General features: G+C 42.5%; 1 protein-coding gene across 9 annotated transcripts in view; it reads left to right on the plus strand.

The window, feature by feature from the left end:
• The window catches only part of LOC1274926 (cell adhesion molecule Dscam2), a 54,397-nt gene that overhangs the window by 7,398 nt on the left and 22,246 nt on the right, over positions 1-24,753 (plus strand). For all 9 annotated transcript variants that reach the window (XR_009764803.1, XM_061644393.1, XM_061644390.1 and 6 more), the window contains exons 3-10: positions 14,206-14,257; positions 14,499-14,727; positions 17,055-17,197; positions 17,418-17,579; positions 17,741-17,890; positions 18,099-18,219; positions 21,456-21,573; positions 24,356-24,570. Coding sequence is in view for 8 of the 9 variants with exons in the window: in XM_061644393.1 (XP_061500377.1) it covers positions 14,221-14,257; positions 14,499-14,727; positions 17,055-17,197; positions 17,418-17,579; positions 17,741-17,890; positions 18,099-18,219; positions 21,456-21,573; positions 24,356-24,570 (1,175 nt within the window). In the remaining variant the exon portion in view is untranslated. The remainder of the gene's footprint in view (positions 1-14,205; positions 14,258-14,498; positions 14,728-17,054; positions 17,198-17,417; positions 17,580-17,740; positions 17,891-18,098; positions 18,220-21,455; positions 21,574-24,355; positions 24,571-24,753) is intronic.

Genomic DNA, 24,753 nt, shown 5'->3' on the forward strand with positions numbered 1-24,753 from the left:
TATTGTATGGTCTTGAAAACGTTAAAAAGTCTCGAAAGCCTATGTAGACTGGCATGACCGCGTAGCCCATTACGCCAAAAAGAAGAAGGGCGTCTTTTGCGACAACCGGTAGTAAAACAAACATTTTAAGTGAGTTAAAAGTAACACAATTGAGTCTAGTGCAGCCTGTTCCTTAGATACGCGGTTTGTGCGTTCCAGAGGAATTCGCGTAGCTCCAATATCCGCCTAAGTCGAATTTCACGTTTTTCACCGAAAATACATTTGATTACTCGGTATTTTTGATTAAATTTGGTTCTTTTATACTATTTTGCTTTATCATTTATTTGATACGATTCGTGCAGAAAATTCGGATATTTGTGTTTTTTTGATGGATTATTTTTTTTTTTTTTATTTCTCGTAAGGACGGCCTGGTTGGCCGTATCATTATGGACTAGACTTAAATCTAACATTGTTGGTTCTATTGTATTTCTTAATATCTATGGGCTGGCCGAAGCACATTTCCTTGCTCGGCTTTGTGCACCTTATTCCGGGTGGGCTCGGATTCTGTTGTATGTCAGCCGTTCTCTTTCCATAGTGTCTATGGGGAATGCCAGTATTCCCATCCAAAGGAGCAGGGATTTAGTGTATATGGCATCGACACCGTATTTTACAGGTGTTAGGTGAGCGATGGTTTCCAGTATCCGGGTTGTCTAGTGCTCCGCGATGGCTTGGTTGTTCTAAATCACCACTCTGAGCTCGTCATGGTGGTGAGCTTCTGCCCCAACCGTCGGTTATGTGTTCAGACTGCCCGAGGATCACTAAACATAATTTAACATACAACGTAGACAATATACTACACACTAAGATTACTTCTAACAAATATGCTAATAGGTACAATAATACATAACCGGGTAAATATGTACGCGCGAGAACACTAATAAGTGTCCACACGGCTACGCGCGCGTAGATGTGGATATAAAGAAAATCCACATGCACACACGCACACCCATGCATACACCCACCCATGCACACGAACGCCCATACACCCTAAGCCATACATGATCATACCTATACATTTATTGGGTCTCTAAACATGTAAGTTCGGTACGTGATTACAAGGTGATGCCAACCTCCTTAGCATATCTGTGCAGAATTCTCGCGTATTCGTAGTCCCTTTGACCAAGGATGTCACGTATTGGGACTTCAGGGTTTCTCCCTATTGCTTGAACCGTCGATAGTAGTGCGGGTCTTGTTGTTTCAAACTCCACACATGACCATATGACGTGGTCGATGTCGTGGAATCCTTTGCCACAGCTACATACATTTGTATCGACGATCCCTATACGTTGTAGATGTGCATTCATCGCATAGTGGTTTGACATGAGTCTTGATGTCATGCGAATGAATCCACGATCTGCCTGTAGGCTTTGAAACCAAGGACGTTGTGTCACCCTAGGAGAGATGGAGTAAAGAAATCTCCCGAGATCATCGGCATCCCACATGCTCTGCCAACGAGCCATGCATAATTGCTGTGGGAAGCGGAGGAATTCGTGAGGCTGAATCGATCGTTCAAAGGAATCGCCCTCAGAGGCGCCTCGTTTGGCCAAGAGATCTGCCCTCTCATTGCCAGGGATTCCGCAATGAGCAGGTAGCCAGACAAGCGATATTCGAAACGCTTTATTGAACAGAGAGCTTAGTGTTTCTAGAATTTTTTTAATAAAGTAATCAGAGCTCTTTATCGCCTCCACGGATTTCAAAGTTTCGACAGCACTGAGACTGTCAGTGAATATATAATATTGATCCGGAGGGCTCGCGCTTATTAGAAGCAACGCGTAAAATATGGCAGCCAACTCTGCGACAAATATTGAGCATGGCTGTCTCAATTTGAAGAAGGCTTGTTTGGATGTATTATATACACCAAAGCCCGTGCCCACGTCTGAAAAGGATCCGTCCGTAAAATATTGTTTTTCGTTGGGATGGCCATACTTGTTCACAAAAATGCTGGGAATTGTCCTCCAGCGAAGATCGTTTGGTATGTTCTTTGTTTCCTCTTGCAAAGAGGAATCAGTTACCAAAAGGGAATTGTAGGACTCCGGTAGATTGGCGCAGCTGATTGCTTGTGAAGCACTAGGGTTAGCCTGTAAAGATACAAAATCCTGATATATCTTCATGATTTTGCAGTTAGAACCTGCCTCTTGTAGGGATTTGAAATTATCAATCACTAGTGGATTAGATACTGTGGAACGAAGTAGAAGGCGAAGCGATAATTGTTCAAAACGTAGTTTTAGCGGCATCACTCCAGACATCACTTCTAGGGACATATTATGGGTGGATTTCATACATCCCAGCGCAATTCTAAGACAACGATATTGTATGCGTTCTAGTTTTATTAAATGCGTCTTGGATGCCCAATGGAAGCATATGCAACCATATTCCAAGACTGATAAAATCGTTGTCTTATACAGTCTTAGGAGATCTAGTGGGTGTGCACCCCACCAGAATCCCGTGACTGTTCGGAGGAAGTTAATTCTTTTGGCACATTTTCTTGCCAGTTGTTCTATATGTGACCTCCACACATTTTTGCTGTCAAACCAAACCCCTAGGTATCTAAAAGTTTGGGCAATCGTGATTTTTTCTCCATATAAATATATGTCAAACTTTGGTTTGTACACGTTCTCACGCCTATTTTTTGGTGTATCGTAGTGAAATGAAAAAATAAGCATTTCAGTTTTTTCTGGGGAAAACTCGATACCTAGGTTATTTGACCACGCTTCCAGATTGTTCAGCGTGGTTTGCAAAGGGTTTTGAAGACCTACGATGTCGTTGCTAGCGACTGACACAACACTGTCGTCTGCCAATTGCCTTAGGTTGCAGTTTGGGGCAAGACATGAATCGATATCATTTACATAAAAGTTGTATAAAATGGGGCTCAAACAGGACCCTTGTGGTAGTCCAAAATAACTGATCCGTCTTGTTTGAGCGAGACCATTATCGAAATTCATTGCTTTTTCAGAAAGGAGGTTGCAAAGGTAAGTGTTTAGTTTAGGACTTAACCCCGCGTTTTGAAGTTTTTGACCTAGTATGCTAATCGATACTGAGTCAAATGCCCCTTTTATATCTAGAAATACAGAGGCCAACATCTCTTTACGAGTATGTGCCAGCTCTATTTCTGAAACTAGAAGCGCTAAGCAATCGTTTGTACCCTTACCTTTGCGGAAACCAAATTGGGTACTGGACAACAAGTTGTTAGACTCCAACCAGTTGTCCAATCGAAAAAGAATCATCCTCTCGAACAATTTGCGCAAGCACGATAGTAGGGATATAGGTCTATAAGACCCGTGCTCTGATGACGGTTTGCCGGGTTTCAAGATGGCGACTACTTTCACCTCTCTCCATTCTTGCGGGACTATATTGAGATCTATCATTTTGTTAAATATCATCAATATCCGCTTCTTCGCCACGTCTGGAAGGTTTCGGAGAAGACTACTCCTAATCTTATCCAGTCCGGGGGAAGAATTATTGCAAGAAAGGAGAGCTAGGGATAGCTCGACCATGGAGAAAGGTGCATCCAAGCTAGGATCACTGCAAGGCGCATGTTGTTCAAATTTCTGCGCTGGAACGAAATCTGGACAGATTCTTTCGGCGAACTGAAAAAGCCAGTCTCCTGAAAATCTTTCGCTCTCATTTGTAATTGTGCTGTTTCGCATCCTTCTACCCATTGTCCACAACGCACGTAGCGAAGTGTCAGGCGGGAGGTTTTTGACAAATTTGCGCCAAAATCCTCTCTTTTTCGCTTTAAGTAAGTTTTTACATGTTCTCTCCAGTGCTTTATACTTTTCGTATAAGGCAATGGAGTCATGGAGTTTATATTGTCCAAATGCCTTTCGCTTCGCTACGTATGCAGTTTGGCAGTCTCTGTCCCACCAAGGAGTGGGAGGCTTGGTATGCGTCCTTATTTGGCGGGGCTCTCTTGTTTGGGCTGCAAGAGCGCACTCGTTTACACAGTCTACGAGATTTTTGTATTCCACTAGTGGGTCAAAAATGGATGTCACAGATGGCAGCCTCACTGACATAAGTGCGTTGTATCTCGTCCAATCAATATTCCTTGTCATGTCGTAGTTGACCGGTATGCTATTGATTGGGCGCCTTCCAGTAGTGATTTTAATTTCAATCGGTAAGTGATCGCTGCCATTAGGGTCCTGGATAACCTTCCACAAAGTATCCAGAGCAAGCGACACTGAGCATAGAGACAGGTCTATTGCACTGTCACGCGCCGAAGGCCCTGCCACTCTAGTAGCATCGCCGGAGTTTAATATTATCAATCTATGGTTGTCGCAAAAGTCCCTAATGACTGGAGCACGTGAGTCGTCTCGTGTGCATCCCCAGTCGTATCCATGAGAATTGAAATCTCCCAGGATAAGAAAAGGTGTTTTCATTGCAGATGCTATTATTTCAAGATCCTTTTTGATCTTCTCAAGTTCAATCTCGGCTTCCGGTGGGATATATACAGATGCAAAGGATAAATCAAGATCGCCTATCTTTGCCTGGATTGCGACACATTCAATAATTAGTAGTGAGGGGAGGGGTATTCGAAAAAATTGTATGTTTTTTCGTACTCCTATGAGTACTCCCCCACCACGCCTAACCCTATCTATAGTGTTTCGATCTTGACGTATAATGTTATATCCGTGGAAGGTAACTTTTTTATCAGGGGAGAGCCAAGTTTCTGATAGGACAAATACATCTATGTTGTGCTTGTTTACCTGTACTTTAAACATATCTATTTTTCCAAGAAAACTTCTACAATTCCATTGGAGTATGTTAGCCATGGACGGGTTAATGTTCCAATTGTACCAACGAACTCAAAGCAGGCCATTGCCCAAGCCATTGCTTTATTGCGCTGACCAACATTGGTCGTGTCATAGCAATTATGCTTTTCAATGGTTCTGGAAAAGCCAGCGCTGTAATCATTGAGTCAATCATTTCTGATATGGACAGCGACTGAACCTTTCGTCGAGGTTTCTTTTTTGGCTCTGGCTTGGGCTGGGGATTTCGGTGGAGGGAAGGAGAAGGGAGTGATGGAAGATCCTCGTCCAGCGAAGGATTGTTAGGTTTTCTGAGACGAGGGGCACGTGCTAGACGAGGTGGTGCCTGGGGAGGAGAATTTTTCTTCTCATAACGTAGAGAAGCTTTCTTCTCCTTAGGAGGCGTAGCCTTCATAGGGGTTTTCCTAGGACGACGACGATTCACGGATCTCTTCACTCTTATTATCACCTCCGAGATTTTAGGGGCTGGTTCCTGGTTTACCGATGTGAACTCTTCAGCTAGCACGCTGTATGTGTTTTCGGTCGAGCTACCATTCGCTAGAACTGCAGCATATGACCCACGGGCCAATTGGTACTGGGCTTTTTTTAGTTCATTTTGGGACTTCTTGTACACCGGGCACTCTTTTAGTTCATGCCAATGATTTTTACATTGAGCGCATTTGAATGGCGCTGCAGTGCAATCCGAGGACGGATGTTGACCTTGACATTTAAAACATTTAAACTTGTTGCTGCAAAAGTCTTTTGTATGACCTATTTCACTACATTTCTCGCATGTTGGAATCTTGGGAACAAAGGGTCTTGCAATAGGAATGCGGAGTCCTTCGTACACCAAGAAACTAGGGAGTACAGTTCCCTCAAACGTAACGCGCTTTGATTTTGTTTCCGTGTACGTCTTTTGCCCGTTTACTGTGGAAGAGGTGTAAAGTGGTTTCACCGCAATCACCCTCACCCCTGGAGTGGAAAGAGTCCGGAAAGCACCCATTCCCAACTTTAGCAGTTCTTCGGATGGAATATCCAGATCCTCTACGACACCTGCTACCTCAACTATTCCACCTGGGATATACACCCGGTAGTGATCAGTGAATTGTGGATCGGTTACCGCAGGATAGCTTTTATGCAGGGATGCAGTTATAGCCACTAGGTTGAGCTCACTTTTTCCGGGCATCATGAAGACACGAAAGTCTCCCCGGTAGCAAGATGGGTATTCACGATGTCTTGCTTTGTCAGTCGACATTGGTGTGACGGTAGCAAGAACTTTTTTGCAACTGGTTCCTTCTTCTACTACTACGGGTGCTTTCCTTTTCTTATGGGATACCGTAGTGAACCCTTCATCAGAGGAAATCGTTACAATTTCCATATTGGCCATATTGGCCACAACAGTTGGGGGCAAACAGATATAATTGTTTAATAGAAATTCCGCGGAGAGAAATGCAAGATAAGAAAAAAAATGAGAGAGAAAAAAAAAAACAAGAACAAAATACTAATACGTACAAAACTACTAGAACTTTGTCATCAACCTATCATCACGCACTGATGTCTACTCACAAAGGCGGAGACTGTAACGGTACTATGTACACTCTACACTCTACACACTCAGCACAATACACACTTGCCACACTGCTTACGCTAGGCATGTGGTGCGTTATACGAAATACACTCGTTACACACAAGTAGGACTTCACACTCACCACCAGGACACACAGTGATACTACTAAAAGGGCAGTCGGTGAACTTTCGGCTTTGAAGCGATTTCGATCTGTTGCTGTGGAGCGATCGTGATAAGCATCCGATCGCATCGACGGTTGGAGACAGAATGGATTATTTTTTTTTTTAGAATCAAGGCAATTTAAACTGCATTGGACAATTCTTGAAGCAAATAGTACTGATTTAACATTTGATTTGATATGTTAAATTTAGACAACCGCGTATCTCCGAATCGGCGTGAGTCGAGAACCGTGTAACTCGGGAACAGACTGTATTGGATTACTGAACTGTAATTTGGTGTCATTATGCTAAATATTTGGAAAATACTGGAAAACATCTTAGGTATTCTTGTGCCTCCTAGCTTTATTCCAACTGAATCCCTTTGAATCATAAAAATCTCTAAAATTTCGCGAATGTTTTTTATACGAGTGTTTCCTCTTAGCCCTTGCAAGATTGTCTATTTCCCAAGTTTCCCATTGATTTCACAATAACATCCCAAAACGATCATGTCTCCCTCTTCTTGATGTTCATTGCGTGATCTAAATCAGTGCTCTTTAACCTTTTAAGGACCACGATCCACTTGTGTTTTAAAATACATTTGCCGCGGTCCACATGTGTTAAGTGCATATGTTTAGAAGGCTATTTTCAAAGATTTTTGATTAAAAATATACTTAATATTAGTCTAGACATGGCTGTTGGAATTTTAATCTTGATTGTGAGAAAACAAATATGTATAGTTATTACTTTTGGAGCTTTTCTTTAAACAAAAATCACCTCATTCGCAGACCACATCTTTTCACGCCACGAACCACAAATGAAACTGAAACATGTTCAAAATTTCATGGCCATATGTTTTATGCTGGATTCGCAATTACATAATTAGTCTTAAAATTTTAACAACGATCTTGCTGGAGGTGAGGCCGATTATGAGCTAAGGCAGCGGTCGGCAAAGTCTGGCCCGCGAGCCAAATGCGGCCCGCCGCAACATGCAATCCGGCCGGCGAAAGAATTCGACTGATTTTGAAAGATAGGGCGAATCTTTTCGTATTCAAATTACAGAATATCTTTTAGAATGAAATTTTATACCGTTGTATCTTTAAACTTTAATTTAATTTAATTTAATAATGTGCAATGACGGACCAATCAGTATGGTCGAACTAGAGTTTAGTATTCGCATACGTAATAAAAACATTTATTCAATTCGACAACAAGTGTTTAAAACCGGAGGAAGCGGTATACGAAATTTTGTGTAAAGAAGATAAACTAAAGTCTAGTTGCAGTAAATTTAATTAATGTTTTGCATGCGACTTTTCTTGATATCTGATATTTGATATTTATTTGTAGCATTTAGATAGTTACTAATTAACTCTATCAACAATTGCAATGTCCGATAGCATCAATGAATTATTTTGTTTCTACAATTTTATAATGTAGGGGAAGGTAGGTAAAGACGGACACTGCGGGTAAGATGGGCACTTCTCATAAATGCATTAAAAAGGTAATTTTCGAAAAAAATCAACAATGCAGCATCCTAACTTAAAGTTAAACCACACATTTGAGAACATTTTTGGCATTATATATGCAAAATTGCTTAAATCTATGAAAAAAATAAATTTTTAATCGTGTGCAATCTAATTTGCTTACAATTTCTAAATTCATGGTTGAAAGAACCGTCGTTGCAATTGGCCTAGAATTGGTTTATGTACGTACCATGATGTGGAAAGCGATAGGATATGTTAAAATACTATAAACCTCTTCAATTTCCAACGTTTTTTATAGGTGTCTATCTTACCCTTCATGGTGTCCATCTTTCCCATATCAGGCCGTCTTACCCGAACATTTCAAAACTGCACGAAAAAAATAATATGTTTTTCATTCATAAAAAAACGCAAAAATCGATGGAAACTTAGTTTCAACACATTTTCTGATAAAACATGAGTGTAAGATAATGTATGCACATTTTCATGGTCGTTGCACTTATAAATCCCTAGATTTTTACCATTTCTCTTAACGTGTCCGTCTTTACCTATCTTGCCCTAATGATCTTTAATCTTTAAGCGAAAATATTTTATAAAAACTTACTCCTGGCCCGCGGCTCTCGATCATGTAGTAAATTTGACCCTTCACCTAAAAAGTTTGCCGACTGCTGAGCTAAGGCATTTAAATTACTATCCCCTCAAAAAGGTTCCTACAGACCCTAATTCGTGTTCCAAAGAATCGGGCAACATCGGCGTTTTGAAGCATCATTTCACAAATGTAACGACTAAACTCAAGAAGAAGTTCAACTATTTTTAATAATATGTAATAGTAGCAGTTCTTCTATAAATGCAATGCCATAAAGAGGATTTTATCTTTTTGTATTTTATATTACGATTCCAAAATAAGATCATTTGCATTTCATTAGATAAATGTAATCCAACTTACCGTTCCTATATCAGCCTTCTACACCGTATTTATCAAACTTAAAACCTTTAATTATTCCACAAACACTGTTGTCCCTTCCAAAAGTTGTGGCGCTTGCTTGGTCCCTTAAATTGATAACGGTGGCGTTTTGAACGCAGGAAGCACTAACGATACATCGACATCCTCATATTTCAAGCTCACTCGACCAAACGGCCGGTCCCAGTTGCACCACTGTACTGTGATTAAGTATTAATGAGACGTATAACGATACACATAATGCTATTCTCATAACGGCCACCGACCACCAGCCGTTATTCTTCTTTCCTTTTTTCTTTTTCGTTTTCATCCCCAACGGAATGTGAGTCTCCGCGCGGCGACAGTGGCGCTCGCACGAACATTCCATTATTTTTCTCCAAACGGTTGACTGCTGATTGAAGAGGGGTGCGGAATGATTGTCAATGCTCGGTATTATCATTCCACAGCAACACAGCGTCGGTGGTAGTGGTTGCAGCAGTTGTTGATATGCAGTTTGTTGATGTGTGCATGCGTATAAAATCATCGTCGTTAGGAGTAAGCTTGCCGGCTTCAACGAAGCCGCTTCCCACTTGACACGGGTCGCGGCAGTCTCGACGAGGCGGCGGAACTCTTCGCCCCGGCCAGCTTCTTGGATGCTTCTTTGTTTGACATCTGCACATCCACTCGAGCCCTTCCATTGACAATCGCTCGAGGCGTTCTTTCGAATGCGCTGAATGACGAATGGCAGAGTGTGCAGTGCAAAGAATGCTTAAAGGGAAGTCGAGCTAGAGGAGCGTTCTGCCAACCCCTTTGTGAGTGAGTGTGTGTGTGTGCACGAGGAATACAGAAGCGTCTACGCGACATTGCAACATCAAGCTTCGCGTAACTTCCCAAGCAAAAACCAAAAAATAAAACAAGTCGACTACTCCCATTCAAAATCTGCATTCAATCCACTCGCAATGGTTTGCAGCAAACTCTACTCGTATCTAACACGACGGCTTGCGGGCTGCTCGGTTGAAAAGTAATCGCCATATGAAGAAGTTCCTCATAAAAAGGGAGAGACAGTGAAACAAAAGTTTTCCAAGGGCAAGCCTTTAACACATCGTTCTGCCGGTTCGGATGGATGGTGCTGCGGCACGTGAGGGAGAATAAATTTTTGTGAATCAAAAAACCATTTGTACTCCAACTTTTCCCATCGCCATCTCGAAGTTTTCACTCGCAGCCAAACCACAAACACAAACGCTCGCCTCACAAAGGATCCTCTCAGATCCTAGCCGGCCAAAGCCGTCGCTCGGACGTACGGGAGCCGCAGGTATCATGTTCGTTCGTTCTTTTCTTTTTTGTGATTGTAGTTTTTGTTTTTATGCACGTTTTATGTTTTCCCCAGTTGTGCATCCCAAAATGCATCCCGTAATGTATGTTTTGCACAGCAGCAGCAAGCCACAACCGTGCCCGTTCTACCCTCGGGGGCTTTTGTGGTTACGCTACTCGCAAACCAGTCGTGGGACGCTATTGTTTTCCTTGGCTCACGCCGTCTCGCGCCGGCCTGATTGCCTACGAGGGCTGCGACACGCCAGTACAGTGCCATTTTACCGTACGCTGTCTTTGACACTCGAATTTCTTGTCCCTTTGCTGTCGCGACCACCGTACCCTTCGGTCCACGAGGCTGCACCCGGCGAGCGGGGGCATGCCACACTCGCCATGAATTATCAACAGCTAACGCAAGTGGATTGTAACGAAACACCACGGGTGGTAATTTGTCATTTGGTTGATTAAGAACTACGCTCGTGCATCGGTACGCACCGGAGTGTACGGGGTGAGGGTGAGGATTTTTGCCCCGCGGGCAACACGTTAGAATACACACACACACACACATACACACTCGTACATGGCGTAGCAGCATCGGTGAGCATCGGTGCCATTTCGAATTTAAACATTCATGATTATCGTAATACATCTCACGAAGGACATGGACCGTGGCACAGCAAGCAAGCTAGCAAGCGCCAGTGCGAAACTGTATATGCTGGGTTGAAATGTAGTGGTTGGTGTGATAGTCGTCGTTGCGACGCAGTCGTAACATTTGCACCACCGTCGTTCGCTGGGCTACGAACGCACACGGGATAGTTATATGTTGTAATAGTATATTTTGTTTTATCGTGACGCTAGATAAGCACCAGCTCGGACCTATACTAGAAGCGAATGCAGGTGGGGTGGTAAAATATGTTATCAATTTTCCAGATGCGCTTAGTGTGCTAGAATATACGTAACGCAAATATGTTATCATGGCGATGGCGATTAATAATTGGACATGTTTTTGAACATTAGTAATTTGGCTCAGGAAGGATGAGCTGGTATTGTGGTATAGTCGATAAATGCGCGGCTCAACAACGTCCTGATCTGAACGTCAGACCTAGGGCAATCGAGAGTTTAATAACGAAAATTAAGTTTTGCGTTTAAAATAATATGATTTGCAGGTTGACATAATGTTGGTAACGATTGCAAAATTATATGCACATGCAGAGAAGGTTAAAGTTAATAGTTGAATTATTTAATAATACAACTAAACATCCATACATCGCTTAGGGTTAAAGTACGCTCCATCTTTATTCACAATAATGTACAATGAGATGATTGTTTTGTTTCTATCTTTATTAGTGTTTTATATTAAACTTCATAATGAGATGAATTATTTTATGTATGAAATTGCATCAAATATTCAGGCCATTGACACGTTTTTAACGTTTTTAACGTGTTTAACGTTAACGTATTAAAAAATTGCAAGAAAAATGCATATGCAAAACACATTAAATAAAACGCTTACTAGTTCTAGTGTTACTTTAACCTCATGACTACGCAATGCAAATCTTATGTGTTTCTTTATCGGAGGTCTTAATTCAAAGAAACCTGCTTTGAAATCGATCTCGGACCTCCACCATATACCTTCATTTTAAACAGACCCCAAATCTATAGCCCTGGAACTGTTCTCACCTTCGAACCCAAACTCTCTTAAAACACATCTTAAACCCATAATAGCCATAGAACTGATTCAGAACTAATTGCTGCTATTAACTCCAAACCCATATTAGTTCTGGAATTGCTGCCGTCCCTATACAGTCCCTCCATGAGCTGTTTTCAATGTTACTGATCTAAACTAAGCCGGTTAGCTTGTCTGGTGGTACAGTCGTCAAATCGTACGACTTAATAACATGCTCGTCATGGGTTCAAGTCCCGGTTGGAACGTCCCCCCATACGTAGGACTGACTATCCTGGTATGGGGGCAATCCATAAGTCACTGAAAGCCAAGCCCACAGGTAGTGATACAGGCAGGCCTTGACCGACAACGGTTGTTGAGCCAAAAGAAGCAGAATCAAAACTAAACTCTTTTTCCAACGAAGTTGAACGCCGTGTTATACTTGTTTGCGTTACGACAGAGTACGCTTAATTTATTTGCAACTGAAAATGAAAAGCACAATTTCTTTGCATGAAAAGCACAGTTAAATTCCATGTAAGCAATAAAAGCAAGATTCAATATTCAATTCATCAACCATGGGCTTCGAACATTAAGGTATTTTTGCAAATACTTTCCTAAATGCAAACTGTTATTGATGAATGACGTACTGTATCGTGCGCTTTTTTTCGAATAAAGCACAATTTTTTTCCAACTGTACAGAAATCAAAGATTTCAAGCTCCGCACCTCTCATACGTAGGACTGTCGACTGAGATACAATAAGTGAATGATAGTAGAACACATTATTGGTACAGGCATACCTAGATTCTAGGCCCTTGAACGACAACGGTTGCTGCGTCGAAGAAGCAAAGTAAATACAGCAAATGATTAACAAAAAAATTACTAATTAATAAAAACCAATAATGTTCTTCAATACGGAATTGATATTGATACGCAATTTGATTGGTTGCATGGAAAAAAGTAAAAAGTAAAAAACTACAGGTCAAATTCACAACTAAACTACTAAATTTTAAACCAGTGCCCGGAGCCAATGATTGTGGGTAAAGGATTAAATAGAATAGTAAAGGATTAAATAGAAAGAAAATAGATTAAATAGAGTGAGACTCAGGCTGTGCTTTTGTTCTTCGTTTCGATTCAATCGTCGCGTGGGGGGAGGGGGAGGGACGTAAATCAATGATAATGACACATTTTGCACATCATCTGTTGTGTAAAGCAACGGTTTGTAGAATGGGCCAAAATTATTTTCTTTCATTAACTTTTTGCCAATATTTCATAATTATTTCATAATTTTGTACTTATTCTGAAATAGATGGTCTTTTTATTATTGTTGAAAAATATAAAAATAAAAAATCGTTCTTAAAAATCCATGAATTAAAATTCCAAAATCACTTTCCAGATTGTACTGAGGATGAAGAAGAGACAAGTAGAAATGTCTTGAAAATAATAATGAGCAATCACGAAACATCATTGAATAAATGGAAGGGTTGAAATATGCTATCTTAAAACAAATGTGTTTTTTTTTCTTTTCGTCGGATTTTCCGTTTTTCACCATTAAAATGTCTGTATATCACATAAACCTTAGAGAAACTGTATTTGCTCTTAATACAAATATACTTGTGAAGGATTCACGGAGGAACGACTGGGTATTGCTTTCGCCTAGAAACATTCACGTGTCCAATCTTTTGCTAAGAGTTGTGTTGTGTCCTTCCTAGAACCTAGATCAACCTAACACAAGTCGTGCGGAAACTCGCCACACATTAAGATATTGAAAATTTTGCTATTCGGCAAAGGCAATAAAGCCCTCTATTTCCTACCCAAAAAACTCGTTTAAACATGTCTTGTGATGATGTGTTCGCAAGAGTAATATCTCAATTGGGATAAATTCCTATACACGAAACAGGCGTAGTTTTCATTTTGCCATGTTCAAAAAACGAATATTTTCAAATGAACATATTGTATCTGACTTTGAAATTCAACCACTGTAAAGTAATTGAAAATCTCAACTATTACATACTTTTCACAGACTGAAATCAAACAGTGTCTTGGCCGATGGCAGAATTGCTGGAAACAGCTAATCATATTCGGAATAGCAATCGAAAACGACCGTTTTTGTAACAACAGGCGCGTCTATCAAATAAGCCACCGAACCGCTCTAGATATACCATAGGCAATGCGCAATGTACAAATGAACAATTAGATAATCTTATCCACCAATTGTCAGCTTCCAATTCTAATGTTCACCATGTAGAGCACAGGTCTTGTTGAATGGCGTAAGTTTTACTAACAATGATCCATCTTCCAATTTTCAGCAACGCCTAGGAATTATGGAAGTGGCAAGAGCAACACTATCCCGCTTACCCGGTAAGTTACGATTGTTATTGTTTCGCTTTTGCATGCGTACTTAGCGCGCAAGAAAAATGGCCAAAGTACCACCGTTACAGTCAACCTACCCAGTTCCCACATCCGACAGAGGTGTATTCTTATTAGGGATAGACAAATTTGTTACGAACAGCAATAAATCCACTAATAAACTAGCGCACAACCTCATAAATCATACCCCGTATCCATTTATCTGCCCGATGGTGCCCCGACGGGCCTGCAGGTTTCGTCCAGTACCTAGCGTTGGCGGTACTCATCGAGCAGGCGGGGCAGGCGCTGTCGTCGGAAAATCTTCAGATGCCCAACTTTCTGCACGAGCTTCCGTCGAGCGTACTGTTCAGCAACGACACCGGCAACTCGCAGCTCGTCTGCCAGGCCTACGGTGGTCCGCAAATGATCATCCAATGGATACTGAAGGACGGCAGCCTGGTGAGCAGCGTACCGGGGCTGAGGTAAGTGGAAAACTTTGCAGATCACATATCAAACACGAGATTATCGTCCAAGGTAGCTATGTGGTGCTTGTTTAGAGCACATGACGACGGCGCCCACGACGACGCACGGCGGGGGTTAGGCGCAAAGGTGAAGTTTGTCGGCAAAACTACTTCTTCTGTTCCTGTTCTGCGGCTGTACTGTTTGATACGTGAATTATTAATTAAAGATGAAAGGCGCAACGGAGAAATAAACTAAAGCCCGGCACGTAAGCATACAACCGCGGTTCCTCCCCGCTCTGGGAGATGGCGATGCGCAGCACCTTCAATTTCTTTCTCGAGACAGTGCGGCGGGGCGTTTCTTTGGTGTTCTGGTGTTTGGAAAAGTTTAGAAGACAACCAAAGTCACGATTTGCGGTTGCGACCTTTTTCAACTGACGACGCTCTGGCGTTCGCACGCTTCATCCACTGACTCGGCGTATTTTGGTCGTTCGCCCCACCCCCCTGGGAAACCGCAAAGAAACTAACATGTAAACCGAAGTTTATTCGAAAACTCGTCCCGCATCACAAAGCAAACTCACCCACACCTCGAACTCACATTCCACCTTGCACCATACGCCCGCAACACGCACGAGAAGCGTGCAGGAAATTCCACCGAAACCACCGAAACAGAAGAATATGCCGCATTAATGCGTTGCAAACGCAATCTCGGCAGACGCGCGCGGGCGAAAGATGCCATTCTTTATGTTCACTTCACATGATAGTACACTTGATTATGTGCGTGCACCGGACGAGCAGATATTCGCATGAACCTTGTACGATGCGAAACACGAGACAACACGGGGGAGTGTACGTACATACGACGCATTATGTACCTGTTCAATCTTCCGTAAAGTTATCAGAGTGTCTTGATGCAATATTTATTGGGTTTACGTGCGTGCGTCTGGTAGCAAGGGGTCTACAAGACTACATACGCCGGGTACGTAGTCCGAACGGAACACTTCTTTGCCACATGCAACGGCAGCACATACATATATGTATGTAGGAGAGAACGTACATGCCCAGGGTATTAGGAAGATCCGGCCGCTAGTGAAGCCATCGGGAATGATAAAGTACTAGGTACTGGTTGAAGGATCTTTGGTAGCATTTCGTGCAGTGCTTTGATTGGCATCCGGTCACAACAAGATACTGTTACTGGGAACGGTTGATAAAGTAACCGACGGGTAATGGAGACATAAGGAAGGCTAAGGAAGATTGAAAGTTATAATGTTCAGGTTCAGGAATCAATCAGATCTCTAGTGACGTGCACCTTTCGTGTGGTTTCTGAGAATATGCCGCATTATTGCTATCGAACTTGACTAAGGGTTAATTTAATACTTAACTTTATGATGAAATCACTCATTGCATGTTGTACAGCTCTTTATTACATGAAGCGTCCATGAAGCGTTAGAGTGATTTAAGGTCTATATGGCACAGTTTTTTTTTTCTTAATGCACAACGGTAGTGAGTTACAGTTTAAGTTGCTTTAAAATCTCCGTAAATAAATTTGTTTCCTAAGGAAATCAATTTACCAGTCACTATCTTACAAGACATACTCAATCGCATGGAGGTTCGCACATGCGATACAATACATACTGCCTCACTATAAAAGGAGATGTCTGTCTTTGTCAAACTCTATTAAACAAATAACACCAGAAAGAGTTCAACCATTCAATCTGTTCTTGTCTTTCATTAATTTCAAAGAGTTGTTTCGTGCAAAGAACAAATTACTAGACAGTTGGCTATGATAGCATGATCTACTTTGGCACAAAAGCTTGTCCGCTGTAAAATCGCTTTTCCTAATTTCTCCAGGAATCCAATGGTAAACCAATCGAACACCAAACTACAACATCTTACAACTACAATGAATATTATTTCAATTCCTTTCATGCATTTGAATGTACAAATGAAAAAAGACATTCGTCGAAAAGCGTTGTAAGGATGATGGGAGAGAAAAAAACTATCCAAAAGAATCTATTTTCCAACGAAAACATGTCCAGCAGCGGTGATACCGTTCGGTTGTTGGCATGTGATGTATCATTCACCCAAAATTCAACATTGGATCAACGTATGATTGCATTCCGTTCACCTCTCCCTCGGTTCGTTAGTATCTTGACAGCAGGAAGATTTGTATTGTAGCAAATTTACATTTGCATGTATCGATATCGGCAATATTGACAATACATGCAAGCCCGTATATAGCTAAAGGATGGCATCCGGGCTTCATCGAAGGATAGAGTCAACATCTTATAACCCGTCGCCTGTGCTCTATCTTACCTTTTGCCGGTTACCGCTACCCACCGCTCACCTAGGCAAGCGTTGCCAAATGGAACGCTCTACTTCCCTCCGTTCGCCGGGCATCTCTTTCGCACGGACGTGCACGATACGACTTATCGGTGCAGGATCAGCTACTCCTACTACGTACTGCTCAGCCACGACATCCGGGTACGGGCAGGTAAGTCTCCCGCTCTTCTCAGCCAAGCACGCCCTGACGGCGACATGCTGACGTATGACGACGACGACAACGACATTCTTGGACCGGTTCGACATTACCCACTACACTGCTGAGCTGGAACTTTGTTTTCCTTTTCGGTGAATCCTGTTTTTCTTTTTCTTCTCCTTTCGCATCGCTCACCAAAACACTCTCACACGTTTGGGGCACGATGGTGCTGCAGTGGTACGGCAACCGTACGAGGTAAAGGTGGAGAGCACCGATGTGACGCTCGGCAACACCGCCTTCCTGAAGTGCTTCGTCTCGTCGCACGTGCGGGAATTCGTCCATGTGTCGTCATGGTTCGGCGAGAAGGAAATGCTTCTTCCCGGCCGGTCCGACATCGGTGAGTAGCCTCCAGCCGCAGCAGCACAACCTGTCCAGCCGTACGAACTCGTACCAGTGGGAGAGGCGAGTCGTTGTCACGTTACATTGCGACCCGTACGGCAGACGCCCGAACACAACGGAGTCCGTGGCTCACGCACTCCTTCCTTTCTTCCATCACAGGCACTCGGTATGTTGTCACAACGCCCGGCGGAGAGCTGTGCATACGGAACGTCAATGAGGAGGACAGATTGAAGCGGTTCTCATGCGTAACGGTCGACACGCTGACGGGCGAGCGCAAAACAAGCGAAGCCATCCTGCTCACCCTGAAAGGTACGCCTTTTCCATAGAAACTCACCGGAACGTGCGATAGCGTACGATGCAGCTCGGTTGCTCCGAGTGACCGAGTATCGAAAGTTCTAATACAATTACGCCATCGCTCTCTGCCTAAATCAACCTGCCTTCCCCTTCTTTGATCCTCTTTGCTGAACAATACACTACTGGCGCATGGACACACCCACACACACTTGCACACATACAGATAACATTCCAAACATGGCGCCATCCACTAGCCAGAAGTCAGTGAGCGAGCTCAAGGCCGGCAAGGGAGCCAGTGTGCAGTTACCATGCAATGTCCAGGGAAATCCCGTTCCCAGCTTCTCGTAAGTATTTTCATCCCATTAACTTTGATAGCCCGGCATACAGCCCTTCTCCTTCACCCTTCATCGTCCCTTTCGGCAAACAGGCGCGAACGCTATATGTATCGTAGCAAATTTTGTACCACAAGCTCTCGACCGTAGTCTCCAGCATCGGTGCGGGAAACGGCAGCCCAACCGTTGGCTCGACCCGTTCCCCGACAGTAAATGGGAAATTTATGTTTTCACCATTCGACCGCGAGCGTAGATGGGCAAAAGAGAGAGAGAGAGGCAGAGAGTGAAACACAGAGAAAGCAACCGGGGGTGTCAACTGGTCCCTTTTCTCGAGGACCCCTTGGCAGGATTCATAATAAATTCATTTATGATCCATTGATGGATACTGCAATTTTGATACACTTTGATCGTTGCCGTGAGATCTACTCCGGCACAGCGTCCTGTGACCACCTCTCGGTGGTATAAATCGCTCGAGGGCACTGGTTGAAAGCGATTAAAGCATCCCCCTGATCAATCTCACCAGGTCGTTTGATGTTGCCCGAGGGTTCCCGTGCCGTGGTAGGGCGAATAATCTGCACTTTGCACCTGTATGGGTAACGAAACCGATCCGGGGTACGGTTGGTCCGACACGCTAATCTTTATAGCTCGTGGGGTGTTATCACTTCGGTGTTTCTTATCCAGGTATGTGGTTGTTTTTATTTAAAAAATTATAATTTTTAAAGCAACATATGCGTTCATTTTTGTTTCCTAGAAATGTTTTATTCAAGGGGTGGATAATACGTAGTGCATGGCAGTATGAAGCGTATTGTGTAGCCGAAGACAATTTAACTCTTAGAATAAAACACACATGTCAAACTCAAAGTAAGTAAAATCATCAGTAAAATTGGAATCAATGCTATCAACCGGAACGGGGGCACGGTTCCTTCCAGGCTTGAACCCATGGCGGGCATGTTGGTAAGTCGTACAAAATGACGACTGTACCACGATACCGGCCATAGCACGTACTTTTTCTCGGCGAATCTCATACGTAAGAGGAAATTGTCAAGATTAATCGAAAAGTGTGTGTGTGTGTGTGTGTGTGTGTGTGTGTGTGGGTGTGTGTGTGTGTGTGTGTGTGTGTGTGTGTGTAAGTGTGTGTGTGTGTGTGTGTGTGTGTGTGTGTGTGTGTGTGTGTGTGTGTGTGTGTGTGTGTGACAGAGAGAGTGAGAGAGAGAGAGAGAGAGAGAGAGAGAGAGAGAGAGAGAGCATCTTACAAGGTTTTTCAAGTCAGATTTCAATGTTATCAAACCATTTTCACTAGCTCAATATTCATTCTGACAGCCAAACGATGATTTATGATTATTTTCCTTCTTTTTAACATCAAGCTAACATGAGATGGGTAACTATTACATCCAGCAGTATCCTGTTTTTATGCACTGAAATATATGGAAGAAGAATAAGTAATACGGCCTTTTTGGACCGTTACTTCTGCATAAAAAAAAATATATGGAAGAAAAAAAGCTAATACATTCGTAACAACTTTAGGGCAACTTTATCTAAAACATTGTTGATCTCTAAACAATAAAAAAGATAGAAAAGGCTGATAAATTTTTGAGTGACATTCAGTATACTAAAAAGTCTCACTTCAATATTAAAAAATAGAACTTTTAATAAAACAAAAACATTGCACGCGAGTAACATTATTTATCACCATTAGGAGCAAATCGTTCTAAGCATTATTGATTTTCTAAATTTCAAGCCAATGTGAGACCGCGAAAGGTGCACTAACATATATTTGGGCAATTAGCATAAGCTTTGCTTGATTTGATTGTTACAATATTTGGTAGGAAAGGCAAGTGCTCTTATTGGTTTCATTTTCTCATATCATGCATTCTCTTAAATTTGTTAGTATTAGGTAACAATGCTTAAACATCTTCAGCATTAAACATGTTGTAGCCAATTTTCACTTAACCTCTTCATGAATTGTAATTGTAGCACACTTTCCACCGTAACTTTAGTTGCATTTCGAATGCAATTAATGCAAAAACAAGCGTAGAAATTATTGCGTCAATAATATTTCTCAGCTTTCGTCGAGAGTTTCAAATTATCTAGGGTTACGCGAGTGTATCTCCGGCATCAACACATTGTATGCAAAATTCCACTCGGTTACAGCTGCCAAAATACTAATTTGCATTTGTTAATTTGACAATTTTGAGTGTTGCAGTGGTTTTCACCTTTAATTAGGTGCATTCAATACAGTTTTTTTTGGTTTCATCCGTATTCCATTCCCAGTTTTTTTACGATTTTACATCCATACAGTGTCGAGTTTGGGGATGGGGCCGCGCCCACAGTCGAAATTAATTTCAACAGGCGCTCACCTGGCCCGCATCGTCGTGCATCGAGATGAATTAGAAATAAAATTTAATCACGACCGAGCACCGGGCACACCGCAAATTCACTCGGACCTTTGGCGCTAATCCGAAGCGGTCGAAATAATTACCGCACGGCAAACACGCACAATCTATCACCCGCATAGCCTTATCGGGTTAATGCTGTCCGAAGTTCGGCATGCGGGAAATAAACCACTCAAATGTGAACGTTTCTGTAATGCAATCAGGAGCCACTTTTGGGAAGGATGGGTAGGATGAACAGGTTTGAAGTACGGTCTGGGAGGAACGGATCGCGGCCATCCAATCCATTAGGATGGGGCATAACATCGAGATGAGATTCGATCGGGAAACACATGAGAGAGAGTCTCCTGGGCCTGGTCAGACTTTCTACCTATATATCGAAGCTTTCTCTCATTTTCTCTCTCCTTCTCTCTCTCTCTATCTCTGTGTTGTCCACACGCGAATGTGTTGGTTACCGCGGGTTCGGCGCGGTATTGTTGTACTATCGCTGCCTTCATCGGTGCTCGATACCGAATTATCAGAGCGTAAACTAATTTAAATCGAATTGATTGAACATTAATTATGCACATGGTTTGATTTATTTGTCTTCTCCCGCCATTTGCCGACCATCGGGATGATGTGACCGATGTCGATGATGTTTCTGTATCCTTTCCCACGCCCATTCCCACGGTCCTTCGCTACGACCGAAAACCGTGTGCACCCTGGGCACGGGATGCCGCTTCCTATTAACTATCATCACGGTTTGCTTTCTGTTGCATCCCGGCGCCCGCACGCTTCACGGTGACATCGCACCGACCTGCACGTTTGGCCGACCGGTGGGACATTCCTGATCGCGACGCTCTTACGCTCCCCTCGTAGCTGGTTTCGCATCTCGGACACTGGATCGTTATATACCGTGCCGTCCTCGCAGCGGATCGTGCCATCGCAATCGCTGCTATTCATCCGCAACGTCGACGAACGAGATGCCGGAAGATGGGTAATTATTTACGTATAATAGATTTCACAAACACACACACATACACACACATACTCACACATGAGAGAGAACCATGCAAAGGTGATCGGAACTGACCAGAACATAACGATTCATCGAACCGTGGCGTACAAGAATGCACAACCGTGCGGGAGCGCCACAGCCATCGATGCAAAGGCCATCGAGAGGTGGAACGCAAACGTAAATGAACGAAAGTGCAAAACAAACGTTGGAAACTGCGACTAATCCACTCCAGCCCAGGGCCTGCTTCTAGTTCAATTATTTTTTTCCCCGCTGCCTCGCTCGCTGTTGCATTGTGCATGATGTGTTTGTTTGCGTCGATCCCATCCAGTGATATCCGACGGTGGGTCGGTGCATTCACAGCCGGCTAATTGTTGTACTTCCATTATCCTGCTCTGCGCTTTCCATGTTCCAACTTTCCCGCACTCAACACCCCATCCCCTTCAGGTCCAGCTTCAGCTAATACAGTGTCCGAATGGTCATCGATACGCTCTTACCGCTTTCCCCCACGGTTCCTTGCTGCTTTTATCCCGTTTATCAGGCGATTTTATAATGAATGTGAACTCACAACAGCACTATCAACTACAGTATTTCCGGTACGATTGGAATGATTGATAGCACGCGCGGGTTGGTTACGTGTGCTGTTGGGTGCGAATCATTTCTGATGAGTGGTTTTATTTAATGTGTTTTCTATTAATTGATATGTCCCCCTTCTGCCCAAATTTCCATTGTAACATTTCTGCTATTAAAGGTGTTACCGTTTTCCAAAGGTGATAAAAATGATGTTATGTTAATTGGAATTGTATGTATTTCATTGGAAGAATAGTAAACAATGGACCAGTTTTTTCAAATGTATTAAAACAACGAATTCGCTAAAAAATAAGTTACAATTCGCTAGAAACGGTTCAATAGTCAATAAGTTAAAAGATTTGTTTTACCTCAGTGAATGCACATCTTTTTTTGATTGGTAAAAGGCTATTCACGCTTTTAAAGCGATCGAGACACTTTTTACATTGTTAACGTTAACTGACATTACAGAATGGCATTTTCGTTTATAATAATATCCTACTTCTAATGTTTAATAATCAGCAATACATAAACGATCCGGCCAATACTTTCAATAACGCACAATTGGTCTTACTAAGTAAGCTTAAATCTAAATAAATTTGCTCGCGCCTATCTCATATATACATACTTCTTCTGTCTTATCACAAATCATAGGATTTGTTTTTCCCATTACAGGAATAAAGAGTCTCAATAATTTTTAAATGTTTTTTTTTACAATACAATGCAAAATACATAGTAATTACCAAATTCTCAGGCTGTTAGTTTTTAGTCATTATTGTTATAACCAGCTGTAATCGGTCAGCTAAAACGTTATCTCTGTAGAAAGAGTGTAGTTATAATCATTGCAGGTATACTCATCACGAATGAATTCTCGCTCAAAAATATAAAGTTCAAACAACTTAAAAATAGTTAGTTAACAAGAATCAAACAGTTACGTAAATAATAGATCTTACGGACTCTTCTAATGTTGCATTTTTGAATCACTAGGTGAAAAATCCCTACAACTATTACCTATTGTTTGCGCTACGTTATTTCCGGATAGTATCTAAGTAGTGTTATCTTTGATTTCTTATTCGTTTAAAACTAGTTAATTTAGCCCGGTTACAGGATTTTGCAGTCGATTCTATGAAGGCATATGCAAAAACCATGGCGTATGATATTTGATTTTGGTATATAGTAGTGATGGACGGGTCGACGCAATCCTATCGGGTCGGAGTCATCCATAAGTGACGCGGAGTCGTTCGGGTTGACCTGAAAGTTACAAGTAGGTACAACGACTTCGGTAGATGCAAGAAAGCATAAGCGACTCCGGCCCGTAGGTGCAACGAGTTCGGGTCGGGTCGAGTCAAGGTACGTTCAATCCGACCCGACCCCACCCGAACTCGCTGCACCAACGGATCGGAGTCGCTTATGCTTTCTTGCACCTACTCATCAGTCGAGTCGACCCGAACACGTTGCACCGGCGGGTCGGACTTGATTCCGACCTAGCGCACCCGCTGCATCCTCTGTAACAATAGGTCACAGAGTGCCAGATCCGGTTATGTGTCTAATGTATCAGTTATGTAACGGATGGTTATGTTCCTATTTAGTATTTTGGTACCAATTGTACGTACAGTTTTTATTCATGATAATTCATGATTCATGATAAGACAACTTGTTATACTGGATTCAGTTTCTATCAAAAACTATTCATGCTTATTTACTTTTTCCTGCCCATTTCATTGGCCAGGTTGTTATCGTTTCTATGATTTTTAATTCCGATTATACTTTTTGGTTTATTTCCAATTCTTGTTAATGTGACCCGTTGCTCTACAGCTCTGTACAGCTCTGTACCAGGGTGTATACTAATGTAAGGGTTCAAGGTTTTATTGAGCACATCTACTTTCATGTACCCCAATACTCTCCATTTAAATTCTGGAATTTATTGCTTTCCTTATCCCGTTAAAATAACTTGCCCATCTAGATGTCACACACATAATGTAAAGGTCTTAACTATTCGATTAGCTGATTAGAAAAACCTTTGACCATTGTTAGAAATATTTGCTCGCTGAAAATATGCTTATAAACATTCCATTCACGGTCGGTGCATGGTTTAATGCAATCAGTAGCACAAGAAGCACAGCAACATTGCCCCACCATGTATAACCGGTAACCTAACCAGCAAACGTCCGTTTTCAATTCAACTTCTCACGTGCAGATATGCAAAGCATTCAATCAGTTCGGCGAGCAGAAGCTGGAGATCCATCTCACGATCAGCAACGAGCTGGTGGCGCACATACATCCCCAGATCCAGATTATCAACTCGGGCAATTCGGCCCTGCTGAACTGCTCCATCTACGGCAGCGAGGTGAACAAAATCGAATGGTTTCACAACGGACAGGAGCTGTTTGCTAACGGTCGCTCGGAACGCAGGTACAAGAACGCGCGCGCCTCCGGTCCGTCCCAACCAAGGACGCGTCGGATCTTCACAAATTTCTATCTACTCGTCTTCTTCTTTTATTTTTTACTACTCCCTTTGTTGAGCTATTTTTCTCCCATCGATTGTTTGCCATTTTGTACCGCCTGTCTATCCCGGCGCACCCTCTATGCTTATCA

The sequence above is a fragment of the Anopheles gambiae genome, chromosome 2 (genome assembly GCF_943734735.2).
Source record: "Anopheles gambiae chromosome 2, idAnoGambNW_F1_1, whole genome shotgun sequence".
Taxonomy (NCBI): Eukaryota; Metazoa; Arthropoda; class Insecta; order Diptera; family Culicidae; genus Anopheles; species Anopheles gambiae.